The sequence below is a fragment of the Enhydra lutris genome, unplaced genomic scaffold (genome assembly GCF_002288905.1).
Source record: "Enhydra lutris kenyoni isolate GAN:26980312 unplaced genomic scaffold, ASM228890v2 scaffoldscaffold1, whole genome shotgun sequence".
Classification (NCBI taxonomy): Eukaryota; Metazoa; Chordata; class Mammalia; order Carnivora; family Mustelidae; genus Enhydra; species Enhydra lutris.
The window spans coordinates 105514149-105532791 of NW_019154085.1; the positions used below are offsets into that span (position 1 = coordinate 105514149).

The window sequence follows — 18643 nt, forward strand, 5'->3', positions numbered from 1 at the left end:
AACGCTTACTAATCTCTAGCACTGGAGAACTTTCTAGCTGGGAGGCAGGTCACCCCCTGGACACCTGTGACTCTCAGCTGGGCTTTATGCTGAGTCAAAGAACAGGCTTTGTGGCTGTTTCCTGAAACTTTTTCTTCCTAACATATACTGAGACTTGTCCTTAACAAATCAAACCCCTGGGTCCTTTGGTCCTTGTGTCATGTTCCTGATGACCCCCTCTCTCCCAGGGGGTCCTTTCTCCGACGAGCCCCGGCCTGTCTGGTTTCCTTTGCAGGGCGTCACTATAACCCAACTAGCATGGACAGACCACCAGGAACAAACCCTCACTCTCCTCACTCCTGCCATAGGACTGTGTGACGATGCTGGAGCTGTCTCCAGGCGGCGGGACACACTGGGACTCCTGTGGCACATGTCTGACTTGTGCTTCTAACAAGATACAGCTCTTGCACCTTGTGCTTAAGCATTTTTAAAAAGTATGGCAAAAAAGCCAGTTTAAAATTGTGGCAAAATATACGTAGATCATTTTAATCATTTATATTATAGGTGTACAATGCAATGACATTAAGGACAGTCACAATGCTGTATAACCATGACGACTACATTATCTGTTAGGCAAACCTTCTGGTCTTCCCAAACCAAAATTCTGCACCTATTAAACAATAACTCCCTGCCATCCCTGGCCCGGGTTACCTCTATTCTACTTTCTGTCTCTGAATCTGACTACTCGAGGTACCTCATGGAAGTGGACTCATACAGTATCTGCATACATCACTATGTCACTTCGCCTAATCAAGGTCCATTCGTGTTGTAACATGTGTCAATATCACTTTCCTTTTTATGGCTGAATAATACTCCACGGGACGCATCTATCACATTCTGCTTATCCATTTATCTGTTGGATATTTGGCTGCTTCTCCACCGTCTGGTTACTGTGAATGATGCTATTATGGACACTGGGGTACAAGTATCTGTTCCAGTCCCTTGTTTTAATTCTTTTGAACATATACAATTCTTTTGAACATATATATATATAACAGATGCTGGAATGCATCTGGTTTTTAACACCATCAAAAAAGATGTCCTACTAAGTGTTAAGATGTAAAAAGGATATACAACACATGGGCAGACCTGAATAAAATAAGACTTTGGACTTTTTTCATGATAGGGAAATGATTCATGGATGATTTAATTTTTTTCTCCTTGTAACTCTCTTCTCAAAGTAAAACACATATTATTATTATAACGAAAGAACTTAGAAAAGGAGAAAGGGTTTAAAAAACTTAAGACATTTCTGAAATAAAACTAAACCATCCTAATTCTAATCACTTTTAACAAAAAGTAAAACGAAAGATCTTACTTTTTAAACTTGTGTATTATCCCTGTCCTTGTCTTCTCGCAGATTGTACGAGATGGGAATCACAGAGTACGCACGACCATATATTTTGCTTTCCTCGCAGTATAAGAATGTCCCACATAAATAGTGTTTGTAACCACAGTGTTTACTCATACCACTATTTCCATTTGCGTTCCAGTAAGATTTACTCAACTATTCCCCCTCTGTTTTTTAATATTTCTGGCTTTCATTACAGATAATGCTGAGATAAACTGCACTGTAGATAATAACTTTCTTTCCTTTTGCTGAGTTTCTCGTCTAGCTTAGATTGCCAGAAGTTAGATTACTGGGTAAAGGATATGAAACTTAAAATCACTTAGGCTGAGGGGTGCCTGGGTGGTTCCGTTGGTTAAGTGTCTGACTCTTGGTTTTGGCTCAGGTCATTATCTTAGTTAGGGTCATGAGATCAAGCCTCATGTTGGGCTCCAAGCTGAGCGTGGAACATGCTTAAGATTCTCTCTCCCTGCCCCTTCACCCCCTAACACCCCCCTACCACCACTCACACGCTCTGTCTCTCTTTAAGATATGTATGTACGTATGTATGTATGTATGTATGTGTATATATATATCAATATCACTTAGGCTAAATGTAATTTACTAAGCTCCAAAGCAACTGTATCAAGTTTCCATGCCACCAATATTATACTAGTTCCCTATATCCTTTCTAGCATTAAATATTTTAATTTCTCTTTGAAACAAAGTGGAACAATTTAGACATAAAATGGAACCTCAAAGGGTTTATTGTATTTCTGTAATCACTCATAAGGATGGACTTTCTCCCACATGTTGAATGTTCTCATCTCTGCTTTTGGGAACCATTTTCCCAGTGGATCTGACTTTCATCCTTATGGATGTCTGTCTTATTAGACTGAGGCACTTATCAAGCCAAAAAGACATACCAGTTCCCAAATCTTTCACGCGTAATGCATTTTTATATCCCCTCCAGCTTCTTCGCTAACACTCTGGTCATCAAGCAGCTAAGATGCTGAATTTTGAACCTGCTCAATAATTCAATTTCCACTTTATCATATTTAATGCAGATAGAAAAAAAAAATCCAGTGGAGCCCTTTCACTCCACAACTGACTGGTCCCTCTTTTTGGCTAGAATGTCCTTCCCAAAAGTTTCCCTTAAATTCTCGGACACCACACTATCCTGGCCTCCCACACAATAACCTATAGCTTTCCTTCCAACTCCTTTTCTTCCGTTTTTCCCTTAGTGTTGATGCTCCTTAGGATTTTGTCCTTACCCTTTAATGGGTCGCTTTCACTCACTTTTTAGTTATCATCAAGCAACTTGTCAATGCCTCTCAAATCTCTATCCCCAGCCTGAACGGCCAACCAAAACTCCAGACTGCTTTCTGCAAAGGCCTACGGGATATGCATGCTCAGATATTCCACAGGTCCCTCAAGTCACATGTATTCAAAACTGAATTCATTATGTTCTAAAGGGACTGACAAATGTTCTTCCTCTCTTTCTAGAATATTAACTCCCTGAACTGCCCCAGCACTTTAGAGTCCTAGGCAGAGACTTCTGACTCTAGTATTTCAGCGCATGCCCTACCCAACCCTACGTCCTCCAGAGTCCTCCTCCATCTCAAAGTGACAGCATTCTTTCTAAAATATAAGTGTGACCATGCCATTTCCCTGGTTAAAAATCCTATAAAGACTCTCCAGTGACCTCAGAGTAAAGTTAAGACATGGCAGAAAAGTCCCCTGGGTGTGAGTGCCCTTCCTCAGCCAACCGATGCAGCCTCTTCCCCAAACCTTGCCACCAACACGATACGCCTGCTCTCTCTACTTCAGCCACCTGCAAAGGGAAATCATGCCAAACACAAGGGCCCCCTCCTATCTGTCCAAACTCCCTCTGACCCTTTGCTTCACGCAGCTCCGAGGCTCCCAGTGACCTTTCCTGAGCACCAAGACTGCCCCAGTGTATCTCTCCAGTGCTGAGCGCTGGCTACTCCCCACCGCACCATGATTTCCCACTGATCTGCCTGCCTCTGCGTGAGACTAGAGCTCCCAGAAAGCCATGCTGGTGTCCGATTCTGACCTATTATTTTGATCATGTCATAAGAACAAAAATATGTCCAGGATAAACAAAATCAAACTGGGGAGAAAAAGGTAGTTTACATTTTTCACAGACAGCTGAGGGTTACTCAAAATTTTATAAAGTTGCCTTGGGCCTCTTAAAATAGTATTATTCTAACTACAAGATAAAGTTCCGTATTCATAGTGGTCAATCTTCAGAATTATCACTTAATTGAAGTATCATTCTCTGCTGGCCTGGGGATACTTACAATATCACAGTCCTTCTTGCCATCTCGTTTAATTGGCTCATTCAGATCCTCTTGGCTTCGAAAACTAAACTTTTCAATGGCTTCCGTAACTCCACGCAGAGAACTATAAATTTCTTCAGAGTTCAGGTTCTCTGTATCATACTCCAGCATGCTAAAGATCAAAAACAGTGTATTTCTTAAACTGAAGCATATGAACAAATCTGAGCTATGGGCATAAATTACTTCTGATGGTTTATGGAGTAAGAGGTGATTATTGTTTTGTATCTTTAGGTGACTTGGAATGAAAAGGAGACACCTTCTGTTAGGGCACCACCACTGGACAATTGTTCTTTGTCAACCCAGGCCCCAAATGCACTACATCGGCACTCGGTAAGAACCAGTGGGGAACAGCAATAACCACGAGAATGCAACAACTCAAAGGGTGACAACTGGTGACAATGCACGAGGTAATGAAAGTGGAAAAATAACTTTCATATCTTGAAGATGGAAACAAGGAGTCTGGTTGTTACTGGTCTCAAATGTACAAACAGATTACGAGGAACAGGCATTTCAAACTAAAGCTAGTATTACAAGCCAGTTTCAGAGGAGCAAAGCAAATGACCTCATAAAGACGGGGTTATGCTTGGTATTAGAAACTTGTGAAATAAAACCCTACATTCTAAAACCATTCCAAATCAGATCCACCCTACCGGAGGGCTCCCGACCACCTCTCCTGCCATCTAACCCAGGCGCTTGCTGTGAATACCAACTCTTCCAACATGCTTTTGTTTATGTGTTTTAGAATAAAAACATCTTTTACAGAAGAGTCACATTCCTAGATGGATGTCTGCAAGTATTTCAAAAAATAAGAAATATTTGTCCCTTACAGAAAAGTGATGTTAACTCTTGTTCCTTCAGTAGCTACACAGAGCAAAACATGAAACAGAGCAAAAGTCCCCAAGAGCCTTCGGGTGTAATGCGGTGTGTCGACAAGTAGGCTTTAGAGATCTGGAAAAGTGTGCCGAACAGGTCCTGAGAATAAAATCCACCACGGTCCCTCACTGAGAGTATCACAGACAAGCAGAGGACAAAGCATAGTATAAAGCAAGACGAGAAGCAACAGTCGACCAAGGACAAGTTAAAAAAGCCCCGTGATAGTTTAAGTATCACTTGTTTTAAGAAAATGTCAAAAGAAGATCAGGTTAGTCAGTCTGATGGAACTTACAGGAAGTCTTGAGCTATCCTGAGGATGCCTCGGGGACACTCAAGAGTCCCTGGCTGTACATAAACAAGCATTTGACAACACTATAAAGACTAAAGAAAAGCACTCTTGCCATCTTCAAGAGAAGGAACTGAACCCAGATACTCGCAGGCAGGAACCTCTCTTCTGGGCAACATAGCCAATCCTGTATGTTCTCACAAGAGGTTAAGTCTCCTGTAACTTAAAAACAAGTAATACTTACTAAGCCCACTCCCCACCTTTTCTTCTCTTTTTTAAAAGGTTTGGGTAGATGAACAAGACAAGATTTGCACAGTTCTCCCTTGAGTGTAGCCAGACCTCTACTGGCTGAGGCTGTAATGATCCAAGTGTTTTCCAAGGCTGACCAGGTTCTGCTGGGGCACAGCATCTGAACTCACCCTTCAGAGATGGGAGCTATTTACCACAATTTCAACACTCGCCCAGATAGCACCCATTCTTCTTCTGTGATGAATGAAAGAAAATCCATGCTCCAACTGTACTTGGAGAGTTCACAAAAATACACGCCAACTCAAAGACTGGCTCTGGCATCAAACACAAAAGAAATGTGAATGAACACGTTCACAGCTAAAATTCCATGTGTATACTGACAGGAGGTGGAATAAAACACTTGAACAGAATTCAAGATTTCAACCCCTGCTAAGTTCATAAGGTTATCTGTCCATGAGGCAACATCCCTTTAATATGAAGAAAGCATGAGAAGCACCACAGCTCCCGGCCCGCCTTTCTAGAACACCACAATACCAGCTTATGTGGGAACAAAGGCATTTATACATCTGGCCAGTACACTATTTTTTATATATAAAAACGGAGTATGATACGAACAAAAATATGCATACGAGATGTAAAAAGATGCCTTAAAATACTTTTAATCACAACAACCAAAAATAACAGCATAGCCCATGCAAAAGGAAAGGAAAAAAAAAAAAACAGAAAGAATGACAGATGGACAAGAGGAAGTCTGGCGGAACGTTCAGCTTTTTAAGGGATGTCACAATATTATTTTCCATATGTCGCTTCAGATAACATTAGCTTTCACATAATTCATCTCATTATTCGTAACCTGAGTGGTCTTAAAATATGTCACTTCGGTTCACAGAACTTTAGCATTACAGTAGCCCTTTTCAAAATAATAAAAGGATCCTGCCAGTTAATGTTCCTCCTTCTTACTTTCAATTAACAATGAGGAGTACATGTGCACGACCCAGTGTAACCGGTGGTGACACTTCCTTTGGACTCACTAGCTTGAGGTCTGAAGTATCTCCTTGGTACGAAGCTAAAACCGTGAGCTCCAGGTGAGAGACAGCATCGTTTTTTTTCTAATACGAAACAGGTAATGCTACGTTCTTTGCTAGTTTAATGTCCTGGCATTTGTTTTTTTTCCCAAATCAGTGCTCATGAGCCCTCATTTTTTAGGGGGAAAAAGGAAATTCCTATGAAAGCAGTCACTGGGGATCACCAATGCCGTGCTCCCGGGCAGCGGAACGTAAGGGAGCACAGCAAGAGGAATGCGGCGACTTTACCTATCGGAAGAGGCTTGCTTAGGGACACCCCGGTCTGTAACTTCCCTCCATACTGTCTTGCTTTAGCTCAGAGACATAAACCTTTAGGTTAAAGGCCGCTCCTGGCCTTCTATAAACACTGCAATTAGATCCCAGAAAGGTTTCCTTAGAATTCTTTAGATTAGGAAGAGTTGCTCAATCAGTCAATAGTCACCAACCCAAGGTCAGCCACGTTATTCAATACTGAGGCAGAACAGAGCTCTGCACTTGCCCCGTTGTAATGGGTCCATATCGTGGATGGGGAGGTGCATGAGGTCAGCTCTCCAAGAATGGAGACAGTGGAGACAGGAAGTTTGCCTTCTGAGATTTTCCTCTTTGTCATTTCATAGGGAAAAGATACCAGAAATGGAATTAGGATATATTCATTCCTTGTTAGGCAATCAATACAGTTTTGGCAGAAAGCAAAAGAGATAAAGATTTCCTCTTATTTGTAGGTAACTGATGGGTTTTTCTAAATGTAAAAGTCTCTAGTCAATGTTCTTTCCCTCCAATGGTCAACAGAAGTCATAGGTACTTATTAGCATTAGCAGTGTTATAGTGCATATGTGAAAGATGATTCTGGAAATGAGGTGCCCACCAGAAGGGGATCTTGATGGCTGGATGGGAAAGAGTGGCTGGCAGTGAGGCTTGGTGCCCGTTAGGGCATGCAGACAGGTCAGTGTACTGGAACACAGTCAATAAATGGGACTTCTACTTTGAAGCATGGCTAACCTTAAAAAAAAAAGTTTGCTTTATTAACATTGACGACAGCAGCTGTCACATTGTTGCTGCTGTCACATTGTTGCTGTGTCCTTGCCCTAACCTTGTGTATCTAGAAACAGTCATTACAGGATTCTCTGTACACTTGAGAAGCTACTTTTAAAGCTCTAAGAGTTTCGAAAGAAAGATGTTGTTAAAACATGTGGCTGACTCTGTTAATAATGCACAGCTTCGCTGAGTTGAGGACACAAAAGTAGGAATGTAAATCTGTGCAAAAGCTATCTATGAGGCATTCAGAATTAACAGACCTTTTTCAGTTCTGTTTTTACTCTAACCTATCAGCAGGTACAAACTCCTCTTACACAGCACAAAGACAGCTGGCCTGCCCCATGCTCTGCTCATGCGATGGCAGCCTGCTAGGGAAGGGGGCCTTGGACCTTTAGACCTTCGTAATAACGCCTAAGGGACCCTCAAACAGATATCTGTAGAAATCCGTGGCCCGTACTTTGTCCCACCGATTTGCCATCTGTTTTAAATCTGAAGGAACTCCCACCCCTTCTAGACTCATTAACCTCATCACCTACAACCAGGGGCTTGTGAGAATACCGACTGCTCTCCTGCCTAGAGGCAGGGCACGTCAATGAGACGCAGCAGTGAATGCACTTCTTGGGCCTCCCTTCAGGATCTGGGTCCTCCGACTCTTGCCACACGGCAGTACATCATGCAAGAAATCAGTCCACATCATCAACGGCAGGACTGAATGCAACACATATGGTCTGGGAAAGAGCAGGTCTCATTTGCTTCTCAGCGGGTATGCCTTGTCCTCCTGAGAAGAACACGAAGGAAACCATGCCCCTCTGGCCTGCCTTGACTTCAGGGCATTGCCCCAGCGCCTTTGTGGGGGCTCCGCTCTGCCTGGGCCTGCTACAGTAGGTGCCGCTGGATTTGGGCAGCTGGTGAAATGGTCATCTGTCCCTGTGACACAGCAGGAGCCATACTCATGCAGGTCGACAGAGCTCATGCACCTGCTCACACTTCTCACCAAGGCTCTACTCCTGCTCATCTAAGCCAAAGGCTTTCGGAAGACCTGAGACGACCCTGGAAATGCAATAATATTGTGACACCTCAGACAAGGTAAACAGGTAGCTTGTTACCTGGGAGAGTAAGAGCGCCTGAGAGTCTTGTGGGAGGGAGCGGTGGGAATGGAGTTGGGCTGAGAAAAGGGAGGTGGGTGCTTCGATAGGCCATCGGCACTCCAACCCCACAACCGACTGCAGTGATCAGAAGAGGAGAGTCAGAGAGAGACATAACAAGGCAACGGGGAGGGGAGATAGGAGGGGACTGGGAGACGCAACGTCCAATGTGTCTTCCAATCTCCTCTTTCCTTGACCAAGCTCTGTCAAAGCTGACTGGAGCAAAATTTATACTTCACCAGAGAAAATGCACAAAGTTTGTTTTACAGTTTGGCCCTCAATAAGGCTGCATTATTCCTTCCCGTCTCAATCATGTGCTACATTTTTAAATCATGAGATTCCAAGTGTAAGAGTGTGTGTGTGTGTTTGTGTGTGTCCACACTGGGAAGGATACCACGAGTACTTCTATACAAATATGCATGACTCTTCTGTCTCAGATAATGCAATCAATTGTTTTACAAAGAGCCAAAGAAGGAACGTCAGGCCTGAATTCCAACGGGATCCGAGGGACGACAGCAGGAAGACTCAGAGAACATGCCTTTCTGACCACAGCCCTGAAGCAGGGGATGATGTGCTCCCTGAGGCCAGGACCCGATCAGGGGCTGCCACGGGCAATTTCCTTATGAAAAAGCCCACCAGAGGGCTAGAGCGCCAGGTCTCCAAAAAGCCCCAATTCCCTGCTCACATCACCTAATATGAGAAATAAAACTCATCTGAGAACACCAGCATCCCTCCTCACTCCATAAATGTCACTGAGAAGCCTGGGCCTGCAGAGACCCGGGCAGACACTTCTAACAGCTGCTATAATTCAGAAGGGCCACAGCTACTGCAAGAGGCGTGAGCCAACTGGGCAGGAAATGTGACCTAAGGCCCGGGGTGGAGTTGTGGCATCAGAGACCACATTCTCAGGGAGCAGCACTGCCTGAGGCCAGCCATCATCCTGGTCCCATGAGCTTGTCTCTGCCAAAGACAGCTGTGGTCTCTTCTTGTGAGGTCAGTAAGTGTGGAGACGAGAGGTCACCACGGCATCCGAGGGCGCACAGACCTTCTCTGAGTCCCACACTGAGTTGGGGTGAGGTAACGGGAGGTAATCGGGCAGCCATCTAGGCTGGAGCTCTGCTGACAGGTAGCATAAGCAGATGTACCACCATCTCCCACTGCTGATGGGAGGCTGATCTCCCAGTTAATCCCCACTTCGCTTCTATGGAAAATCTTGACCCTCCAATGCAATGGACTGTAAAATCCACCTAAAATCACCCTTTATTACTAGGGGGACCAGGTGATCTATTTAGTGTTATTCTGCTCTACAACACGTTTGCCAAGAATACACAGCAGATGGGGGCGAGAACTGTCTACTTTCTGATCTCAAAGGGAATGGACATCATGCGATTTCTGAAGCCCCTTGAAACTCTGTGTTTCATTTAACACAAATCACACTGGGTAAAATGAGCTAAAAAACACATATGTGTTTAATGATGAAAAACTCCAGGTTACAAATCTCCTCTCTAAATACCCAGTAGTATTTGTTTACTAGCTGGGAATAAGGAGTAATTCTTCCCTCACACACACACAAAGCAATTAATGGGATGTTCTACAAAGATTTAACATGCTATGATTTTCTCTTAAGGTTATTGGGTTGATAAAAACAACTTTCTCCCTAGGGTTCTTTTCTACTATCAAATTAGATTTGCTTATCATTTTAGAATATTTCCTTATTAACACACCACAATCTGAGTGTAGAGTTTCTGGACTATAAAAACACTAGTTCGTTTTGATACAAAAAATTAGATTGAAAAGAAACAACTGGTAACAACTTTTCCCCTTAAGAATAAAAAATTAAAAAAAAATTAAAAAAAAAAGAATAAAAAATTAACATATGTTTAAGATGATTTGAAAGAATGACAGCTCACAGAATGTAACTGCTTCAAGAGCACTGCTGAGAAAAACCTCTGAGATTATACGTGGTGGCACTTGTCTATCGTCTCCTCAGGAATGGGGTAGTAACCTACTCCATTCTCCTATCTAGTACAAGAGTTCATAGCTTTTATAACTTTCCTGGTGAAAGTATGTGGCCTACCTGAATACTCCCATTGATATAATGACAGGAGGCAATTCTTCCTACTTCTTTAGTTTTAGTTGTGAGAAAAATCACTTCTCCTGAGTTCAATTAAGTTGTTGACTAAGGCCATTTGGGTAGATATGCCCTGAGGGCACATTCGTTTAAAAAACAGAGAGACCATAAAATTAAATAATTCCCTAAAGCCAAATTCGTTGGCAAGAAAACAGGTCACACTTGGCCTTATTCTTGAAAATGGTATTAATATTAAAAATAAACCTCTTTATTTCTTCCACTGACCAGTAACCCTGACAGTAAAAGTTAAGACCAGACCAACTAAAAATAAATGGTGATTGGAAAAATAAATTTTTTAATAATCTGGGGATCAAGTGAAGATTAATACTGAGCCAATTCTTAGCACTGATGGATTATGCTAGTGGTCTCCACCAGTCTTTTCCTTAGACTAGCAGCACAGAGAGCAATCAAAGTCTTGAGTTTTACCTTTTGCTTATTACTTAAGGAATGTGCCACCCTAATAATGAAATAACCAAAAGATAAGAAGTACAAACTGTATATTATGGAAGAGTAGATTTCTCAATTAATGGTGCAGAAGTATTACTTCTAGACAAAAGCAACTATTTACAGAGTATTCAAGTTTTCCACAAAATCCTTCCCCTGCCCTCCACCCCAAGAAAGAGAACTCTGATTTTACTGTTAACATTGGACCCTATAAAGTATATACTTTAGATACAGTTATTAACACGAAAAACAATAGTTCATTGAGCCTCAGTTACACCTATTTTTCATTCGCTCCTGATCTCAACTATCTAATTATAATAGCCTGCTAACAGCCTCATGACAACACAGACCAAACTTGGAGACGTGACATCATTCTATCCAAATATATAGTACCAATGGGATTTAGGAGGACTAGAAATAAGGCAATATAAGCAGTAGCATATTATAAGTATACAACATATTTTGTTTTACCAATAGAAAAACACAAATTTGACATGTTCCAAATATTTATATGACAATTTGAAGAACTGAAGAGAACTTTATTGGTAAGAATGGATGATTTGGGGAAACTCTTGATCATTTAAAAATCTAAAATAAATTTAAAGGCATTTATATTTTCTTATCATCTTGGTGTCAACAACCCTTAAGACACAGCCGCTTGATCCCTGTAGCCAGGAATCGCAAAGCTCTGGACTTCTGGTAAACAAACATAGCATGTATCACCCTCACAGGTCCAGGGACTAAGAAGTCTGGCCTCTAGGGCCACTACTCTATGTGAGGCCACTCCAAAACATGCCAAGGGGTCACCTGCAGAGACTTCCAAGGGCTGTGGGCAGATGGGGAAGTCTAAAGATTCCGAGATAAACCATTTTTGTTATTTTAAGTCACTGTCTCAGACTCTATAAACCAGTGTTTACATGGTCCCCATGGAAGTCTGAAAGTGCTGATCCAATTTTAGCTCTCAGGTTCTTAATACCTCTCCGGAGCAGCAGTCTGCTTCAAACGTGAGCCCATGATGACAGCAACTATGCTTGGAACAGCTGCTTGGTTGGAGAACTACCCCAGGCTATGTGTGGACTATTTTATTTAGATGACAAATACCTTCAGGTGTTCCTAGCACTTATAGAATAGGTGATGAATTTCTAAATGGTTTGTATATGCAACAGTAATAAACGTAAATATAGCTTTAAAATTTTAAGATACTAGGGAGTGCTCAGAGCCGGAAGAATCTCTGAGAACATTCAGCACAAATTGGCCATTTTGCCATACACAGTTAAGATCTGGGTGAGGACTAGAACCCATGGTCTCCTAATACCCATCCATTTTTTGGTATTAAGCTTGGTCTAAAATCCTAGAAATAGGCTGGACAGACACTTGGATGCTTTGGTTTCTTCACTTTTGTTGAAATGGCATTACCTGGGAGATAGGCCCCCATGGGAACAGTTGGTGGGTGAGGTCAGGGGGCTGGTCCTGCTGCTGGTGTGTCGGGAGGGAGTTCGGCCAATTGTATTGCTCGGAGAGCCCTGGTGTGAAAAAGAATAAGCATCATTTATTTGAGAGCTAAACACAGAGTATAGCGCCCCCTTTCCCTTAGGTTTTCTTCTTCCTTTTTTTTTTTTTTTTTTTAAGACTGATTGATTGATCGATTGATTTTAGAGAGCAAGAGCGAGAACATGAGCAGGAAGGGCAGAGGGAGAGGGAAAGAGAATCCCAAGCCGACTCATGACCATTACATCACGACCTGAATGAAACCCAGTCAGATGCTCAACTGTCTGTGCCACCCAGGTGTACCCCCCTTAGCTTTTTAACAACCACATGTAAATAAAAGGGCAAAGGTGGCACAATTGGGGTGACTTTTTTTTTTTTTTTTTTTAGGAATCATTAAGGCCAACTTTAAGTGCAAATACACCCAAAATGGCTGTCACATAGGGGTTTCTGAAGCTGAATGACTGATGTCAGCTGTGCTAGAGTGACAGACACAAACCGAGAACTTCCACCTTTACATACAAAGAAAGTAAGTAATTGTATGTAATTTACATACAAAGAAAGTAACTAATGAATAAAGGAGTAAGTGACCAAGTAAAAATTAACTGATTAAAGAACCTCATGTAAGAAAAAAGTCATATTTAAATACTAAGTTCATTCATTCCCTGGGAACACTGCAGTATCAGACACGGCCCCCACCCTCCAGATGCCCAAAGTCTACTAAAAGAGAACAAGAAAGCTGGCCCTTTTCTCAGGGCATGTCCAGACCAGGGATTAGCAGAGGTCATGATCGGTACAGAGGTACCAACTGTGACCGAGCACTCACCACACTGGTGTTACTAGCGTTCTTGAGGTGGTTATGCAGGAGTTTGGTGGCACCATCCTGGAATGTTTTTGGCAAGGCACCAAGTAACATGGTAAATTCAGGAGTGTTCAATTCAAACAGAGAGATCAGCACAATTTGTGCTGCCTGGAAAAAGAACGCTTGATTAATTTATGTAACAGACAACAGCATATTTTGGTCAAAACTTTCATTAAAATTATTTTACAAAAATGTTTTGTTGAGTAAAATAAATGAAAACAAAACAAAACAAAACAAAGAGGACACCTTTGTCATAAAAAACACAAACAAAAGGCATCTGGAGAAAATAAGATCATCAATTATAAATAGCCTGATTTCAATCTGGAAAATGGGCCCCAGTTTCATCTTCACATCCTGGCCCTGGGTTTTCACAGCATGCCCGTAATAAATGACTCTTCCTGTGTCGTCCAGCACTAGGCACAAAGCTGGTAAATCCATAAATGAAACAATTCAAGAGCGTGAAAAGGCTGATGATGGTTCACTCTAAGTCAGAACCGGACGGATGGGGTTCCCAGCGCATCCTGGGAGAACAAAGCTCTCTAAGAGCTGCCAAGGGGTTATCTGAGCAGCCACTTTTCTTCAAGCCAGCTCCGAGGGACTGAGACATTTTAGAAAAAGAGTTTAAATAATACATCCAAAACACTCCTACTATTAGACCTATGAAGTAAGGAGACGGTCCATGGGAAGCAAACCAGACTTCTACTCTACAAATGAAAAAGTACTCTTCCTGTGTTTTGGGAAATGCTCTAACTTCTCTTTATTAATTGAGACAATACATTGCAGGACTGCTGGTGGTCCCTGAGGCAGCGAGAAGGGAAAGCAGTTAGCTGAAGCGACAGTAGCCCAATGAGACTCAGGTTTCTCCAGCCAGGTATGGGCTTTCTGTGGTACTAAACAGCAGCAGGCACTCTGAGATTAAAAAATGCCTGAGGACTCAGAAAAACCATGCCAGAGAAAACTTCAGTAAATAATGGCATTTCTTACAAATTTCTGAGAGTCAGAAGAAAGAAAAACACACTACGAACATCTCCTGACTGAAAGGATACATTTATCTGTCCACAACACTCTTATTTTAGGATTGCAGTAATTATTCTGAGTATTTTTTTCCCATGATATAAGGTATTACAAAAGATATATTCACTTAGAAACGCTCTGGAAACAAACACCACAAAATATTTCAATGCTTTCACAATGTTAAAGTTAATTCTGGATCCAGGTAAGGCAAAACTATTATTTTTGTCTGGAGAAGGAAAAAAAAAAGAAAATCCAGAGACCCAAATGTATTTAACCAAAAATAAAAATTAATCATGAACTTTAAAATATCAGAAGAGTATTTTTTACGGCATCAAAAACTACTTTTTAGACATATCAAACGCATTTATTAAGCATAGCATTGGGCAAAAGTATCTTCCTTTTTCCCCTTGACCTCCAAATATAGTCATTAGTAGCCTTTCCAACCAATTTAAATCCCAAGGGGCCTGTGTGCTTTCATGACAGAGGCAAAACACATTGTTATTGACGGTGTTAAAATATACATTTTTACATTTTATTATTGAAACATTCTTAAGTTATCTGAAGGAATCTACTTCACCACCAATGTAATATATATTAACATGATCTGTACATTTGCAGAGAAGCAAATTCCAAAATGCATGCAAGGTAATCTGTGCATTTAAAAAAGCATTTTATTAGATGTTAGGGAAAAAATGCACACAGGAAAAACTGCACTTCAAAGAGACAGAAAGAAACAGACTTGAGTTTTAGCAGGGAGAAAAAATGTTCCCAATTTAGTAAGAAAGTTTAGGGACTTCTTTTTTAATGATTGACGATGACATTTGAAAATTATGTAATGTTTCAGTATAGTTTTGAATAGTATATTTTTATGTGAAATGTGCCACTGTCTTTACTTAGAAAACCACATTTCTTCCCAGAATGACAGAATATCTAAAACCACAAATTAAAACTTGAGGTTTTTCATGAAACAAATTATAAAATTAGTGGGATCTTTTAGGAACAAGAGGGCTGCCTAGAAATTGTGCTAATTCATGGCTACGTGCTATTAATGACTCTTAGTCATGCGGGAAAAGAAGTGCAGCAAACTTTAACTTCTGGCCCACTAAAGAAACTTCTCTTTCAATGACCTTAATGTTGAATTTTGATAAAAAATCGAACAGAAAGACAGGGAATTTTGAAAATATAGCTAGTTGGAAAGATGGCACATTTGCTGTGACTTATACATATAAATGAATATAATTTATTTTTACATTTTCCAAAATACAAAAGATTTTATACAGTCTTCAAAAGTCACCCTTTGATTTTAACACTGTTTTCAGTGTAAAACCTTTTCTAATGACATCCAAGCTCCAGAAATGGATATAAATAAAGTATGACTGAAATATGTTCTTTTAAAAAATATTTTACATCAGGGCGCCTGGGTGGCTCAGTGGGTTAAGCCTCTGCCTTCGGCTCAGGTCATGATCTCAGGGTCCTGGGATCAAGCCCCACATTGGGCTCTCTGCTCAGCAGGGAGCCTGCTCCCCCCTCCCCATCTGCCTGCCTCTCTGCCTACTTGTGATCTCTTTCTCTCCCTGTCAAATATATAAAATCTTTAAAAAAATATTTTATATCACAGTTTTAAAAGGAACGAGACTGTTACAGTCCTGAAATATTTTTATCTACGACCCTCTGTGTTAGTGAGAAGTCGGACTACTAGAATCCAAGCAAGGAAGAGAACTGGGTTATCATTACCATCAATACACCCTTTTTTAAGGTAGTAATTCCAAATACGGGGCCGAGTTGGAGATATTAGTTTAAAAAAACTTGGAGCATAGCTCATGGGCAATAACGAATCAAAGAGTAGAGTACGCCACTGTTCTCGTCCCATCACTGAACTCCTGCCTTTCACAAGAGGCGGGGCTGGTAAGCGGCCAGAGAAAACACTCAAGGTCGCTGCTGACTTTTTCTCATGGACAACTCAAGGGTCACTGGCTTCCAAGATCAAATAGCAACTTACAAGGACATGATCCCCACTCATGGCCCTACAGGAGAATTTGGCAGATGCGGGCAAAAGGTCCTTTGAATCTTCCACTGTGTGGAAGAATCCCCAGGGCAATCAACTGCCTTGAGAGCAGGAAAGAATTCTGTTGAGACAGGAGATCAATAAACCTTTGACAAATGCTCTGCACTGGTATTAATGGGGGAAAACTTAAACTTGGGGAGGAGAAGCAGCTTTCTAATTTATGAAACAACTACTGCTCCTCTAGACTGTCATCAGAACTGCTTTAGAAAATCATCAAAGGGTACCTCAAAACCTTCAGACATTTCTTACTGAGTATCTCTCCTTCACCACTCTGCTAAAATAGGGTAGACATGTACACTCCATGAGTGTACAGGCTTTGGGCAGGCGGTTAATCACAAAACACGTTAAAACGCATTTACACACACACACACATGCTCACATAGTATTATATGAACTTTAGGTTTCTTCAAAATCCTTTCAGTGTCTTGACAAGGGTAATCAGTATTAATCAACTGAAATGCAAACAGTGAAGTGTCTTTTTTCAAATTAGTATATAGTTTAAAATCTACCTGTTTACAATTTTCTTCCAAGTTTCCTTCTCCAGGCCCAGAGCAGGCAGCAGCTGACCTAGTGGGGAAATCCTCACCTACGCGACTACGCTGGAGCGGGGACTGACAAACAGGAATGGCGGCAGGATTTAGTGAGAGAAGAAGCAAGGGCTTAAACCAGGGTTACCTGTAAGCTGTGAACGTTATTTGGCATCTTTTACAGAATCGCTGAGGTCTCTATGATCTAACAGCTAAGAACAGGCAGAATAACAACAGTAATTCACCAGTTTCAAACCTCTGTCATTTCCTAGATGCGTAATAACCACAATCCTCACCAGCACTAGCAGCACTCTTGCCTTCTGTAATAGGAGGGTCCAAATGAGATCCAAAAGGTCAACTCATTTCTTGAAAGAGCCAGGCACAGTTAAGTGGAGACTCAAATCCTGTTTGATGGGAAAACCCTGAGCTTTGTGGCTAGGCCACACTGCCTACCTACAATCAGACTTGAACATTTTTCAGTTAGAGGGGCGACTGGGTGGCAGAGTCGGTTAAGCGTCATCCGACCCTTGTTTTCGGCTCAGGTCATGATCTCAGGGCCATAAGATACTCTCTCTGCTCCCCCCCCCCACCTCTCTCACTCCCTCTCTCTTAAAAATAAAATTAAAAAATTTTTTTCAGTTAGAAATTTCAACTTCAAAAGGCTTCTATCGTCTTCCTGTTCTACGCAACAGCATCTTTATACTTTCTAGGTTTTTTTGCCATGCTTTCAATCACCATGTTTCTCAAAACGACATTTGAGAGCTGTATCTACTATCTTCTCTGACAAAGTTAGGTGCTAAATGCCAGAGGATCATATATGATAAGCAAACCCACAAGGATTCTGAATCTTGAAATATAAACATACCATTAAAAATTCTACTGCATTATCATATTCCCTTTGGTTGATGGGGGAAAAAAATTCTTTCTAACGCTGAAAAAAACTGGGTTCTCCATTTGTTCCACAAATAGCAGCAGCAAAACTGAAACAACCTTTGAACAAACAGAGCAGGGGCCACAAAGTAAACGAAGTAATGTTTATGCTTTTCTCTACTGCAATTAGTCCTTGCAATGAAGCCTGAGACGGGGATTAGCATTCCCATTTTTTGAGAACAATGAGAATTCTCTAAATGTGAATTAAGAGGTTACCATGCAGACTCACACCAATGACTGGCAGAGGCAAAAGTCAAACAAAGGTCAAACTCTAGAATCTACTTCCTACTGTCAATATGTTATCTTTTTTTTTTTTTTAAAGATTTATTGTTTATCTGAGAGAGGGAGAGGGAGAGAATGTCAAGCAGACTCTGCACCTGGCAGGGAGCCCAATGTGGGGCTCAATCTCATACTGAAATCACAACCTGAACCTAAATCAAGAGTCGGACGCTTAACTGAGCCACCCAGAAGCCCCACGTTATATTACCTTAACATCAACACAGTGCCTAGAAAGGTATGGCATGGCTAACACAACTTTCAGGGCTACCATTCCGTAACACGAACGTTACTTTGGGAATAATGCAGCTGGTGGTGGGGAAGGCACTTTTCCTGCTAGGAAACCGGAAAAAAACCCATTAGTTTGGGCCTAGGCACACTCCACTGCTGACTGGCTTGTGTTCTGATTTTGGCTGTGCCTCTCCCCTCCTCTTCAAAACATCTTAAATATTTAAACACCCCACTCTCTCCAACATCAAACACCCCAAAATGCTGAGATGAAAAGGGAAACAAATATTAAAAATGTTA

General features: G+C 41.5%; 1 protein-coding gene across 1 annotated transcript in view; it reads right to left on the reverse strand.

Moving 5' to 3' along the window:
• Positions 1-18643, reverse strand: part of LOC111143330 (CLIP-associating protein 1-like) — a 54750-nt gene that overhangs the window by 31729 nt on the left and 4378 nt on the right. Inside the window, exons 3-5 of the mRNA XM_022497006.1 lie at positions 13268-13411; positions 12373-12479; positions 3691-3841 (exon numbers count right to left, since the gene is read on the reverse strand). Of these exons, the coding sequence (XP_022352714.1) occupies positions 3691-3841; positions 12373-12479; positions 13268-13411 (402 nt within the window). The remainder of the gene's footprint in view (positions 1-3690; positions 3842-12372; positions 12480-13267; positions 13412-18643) is intronic.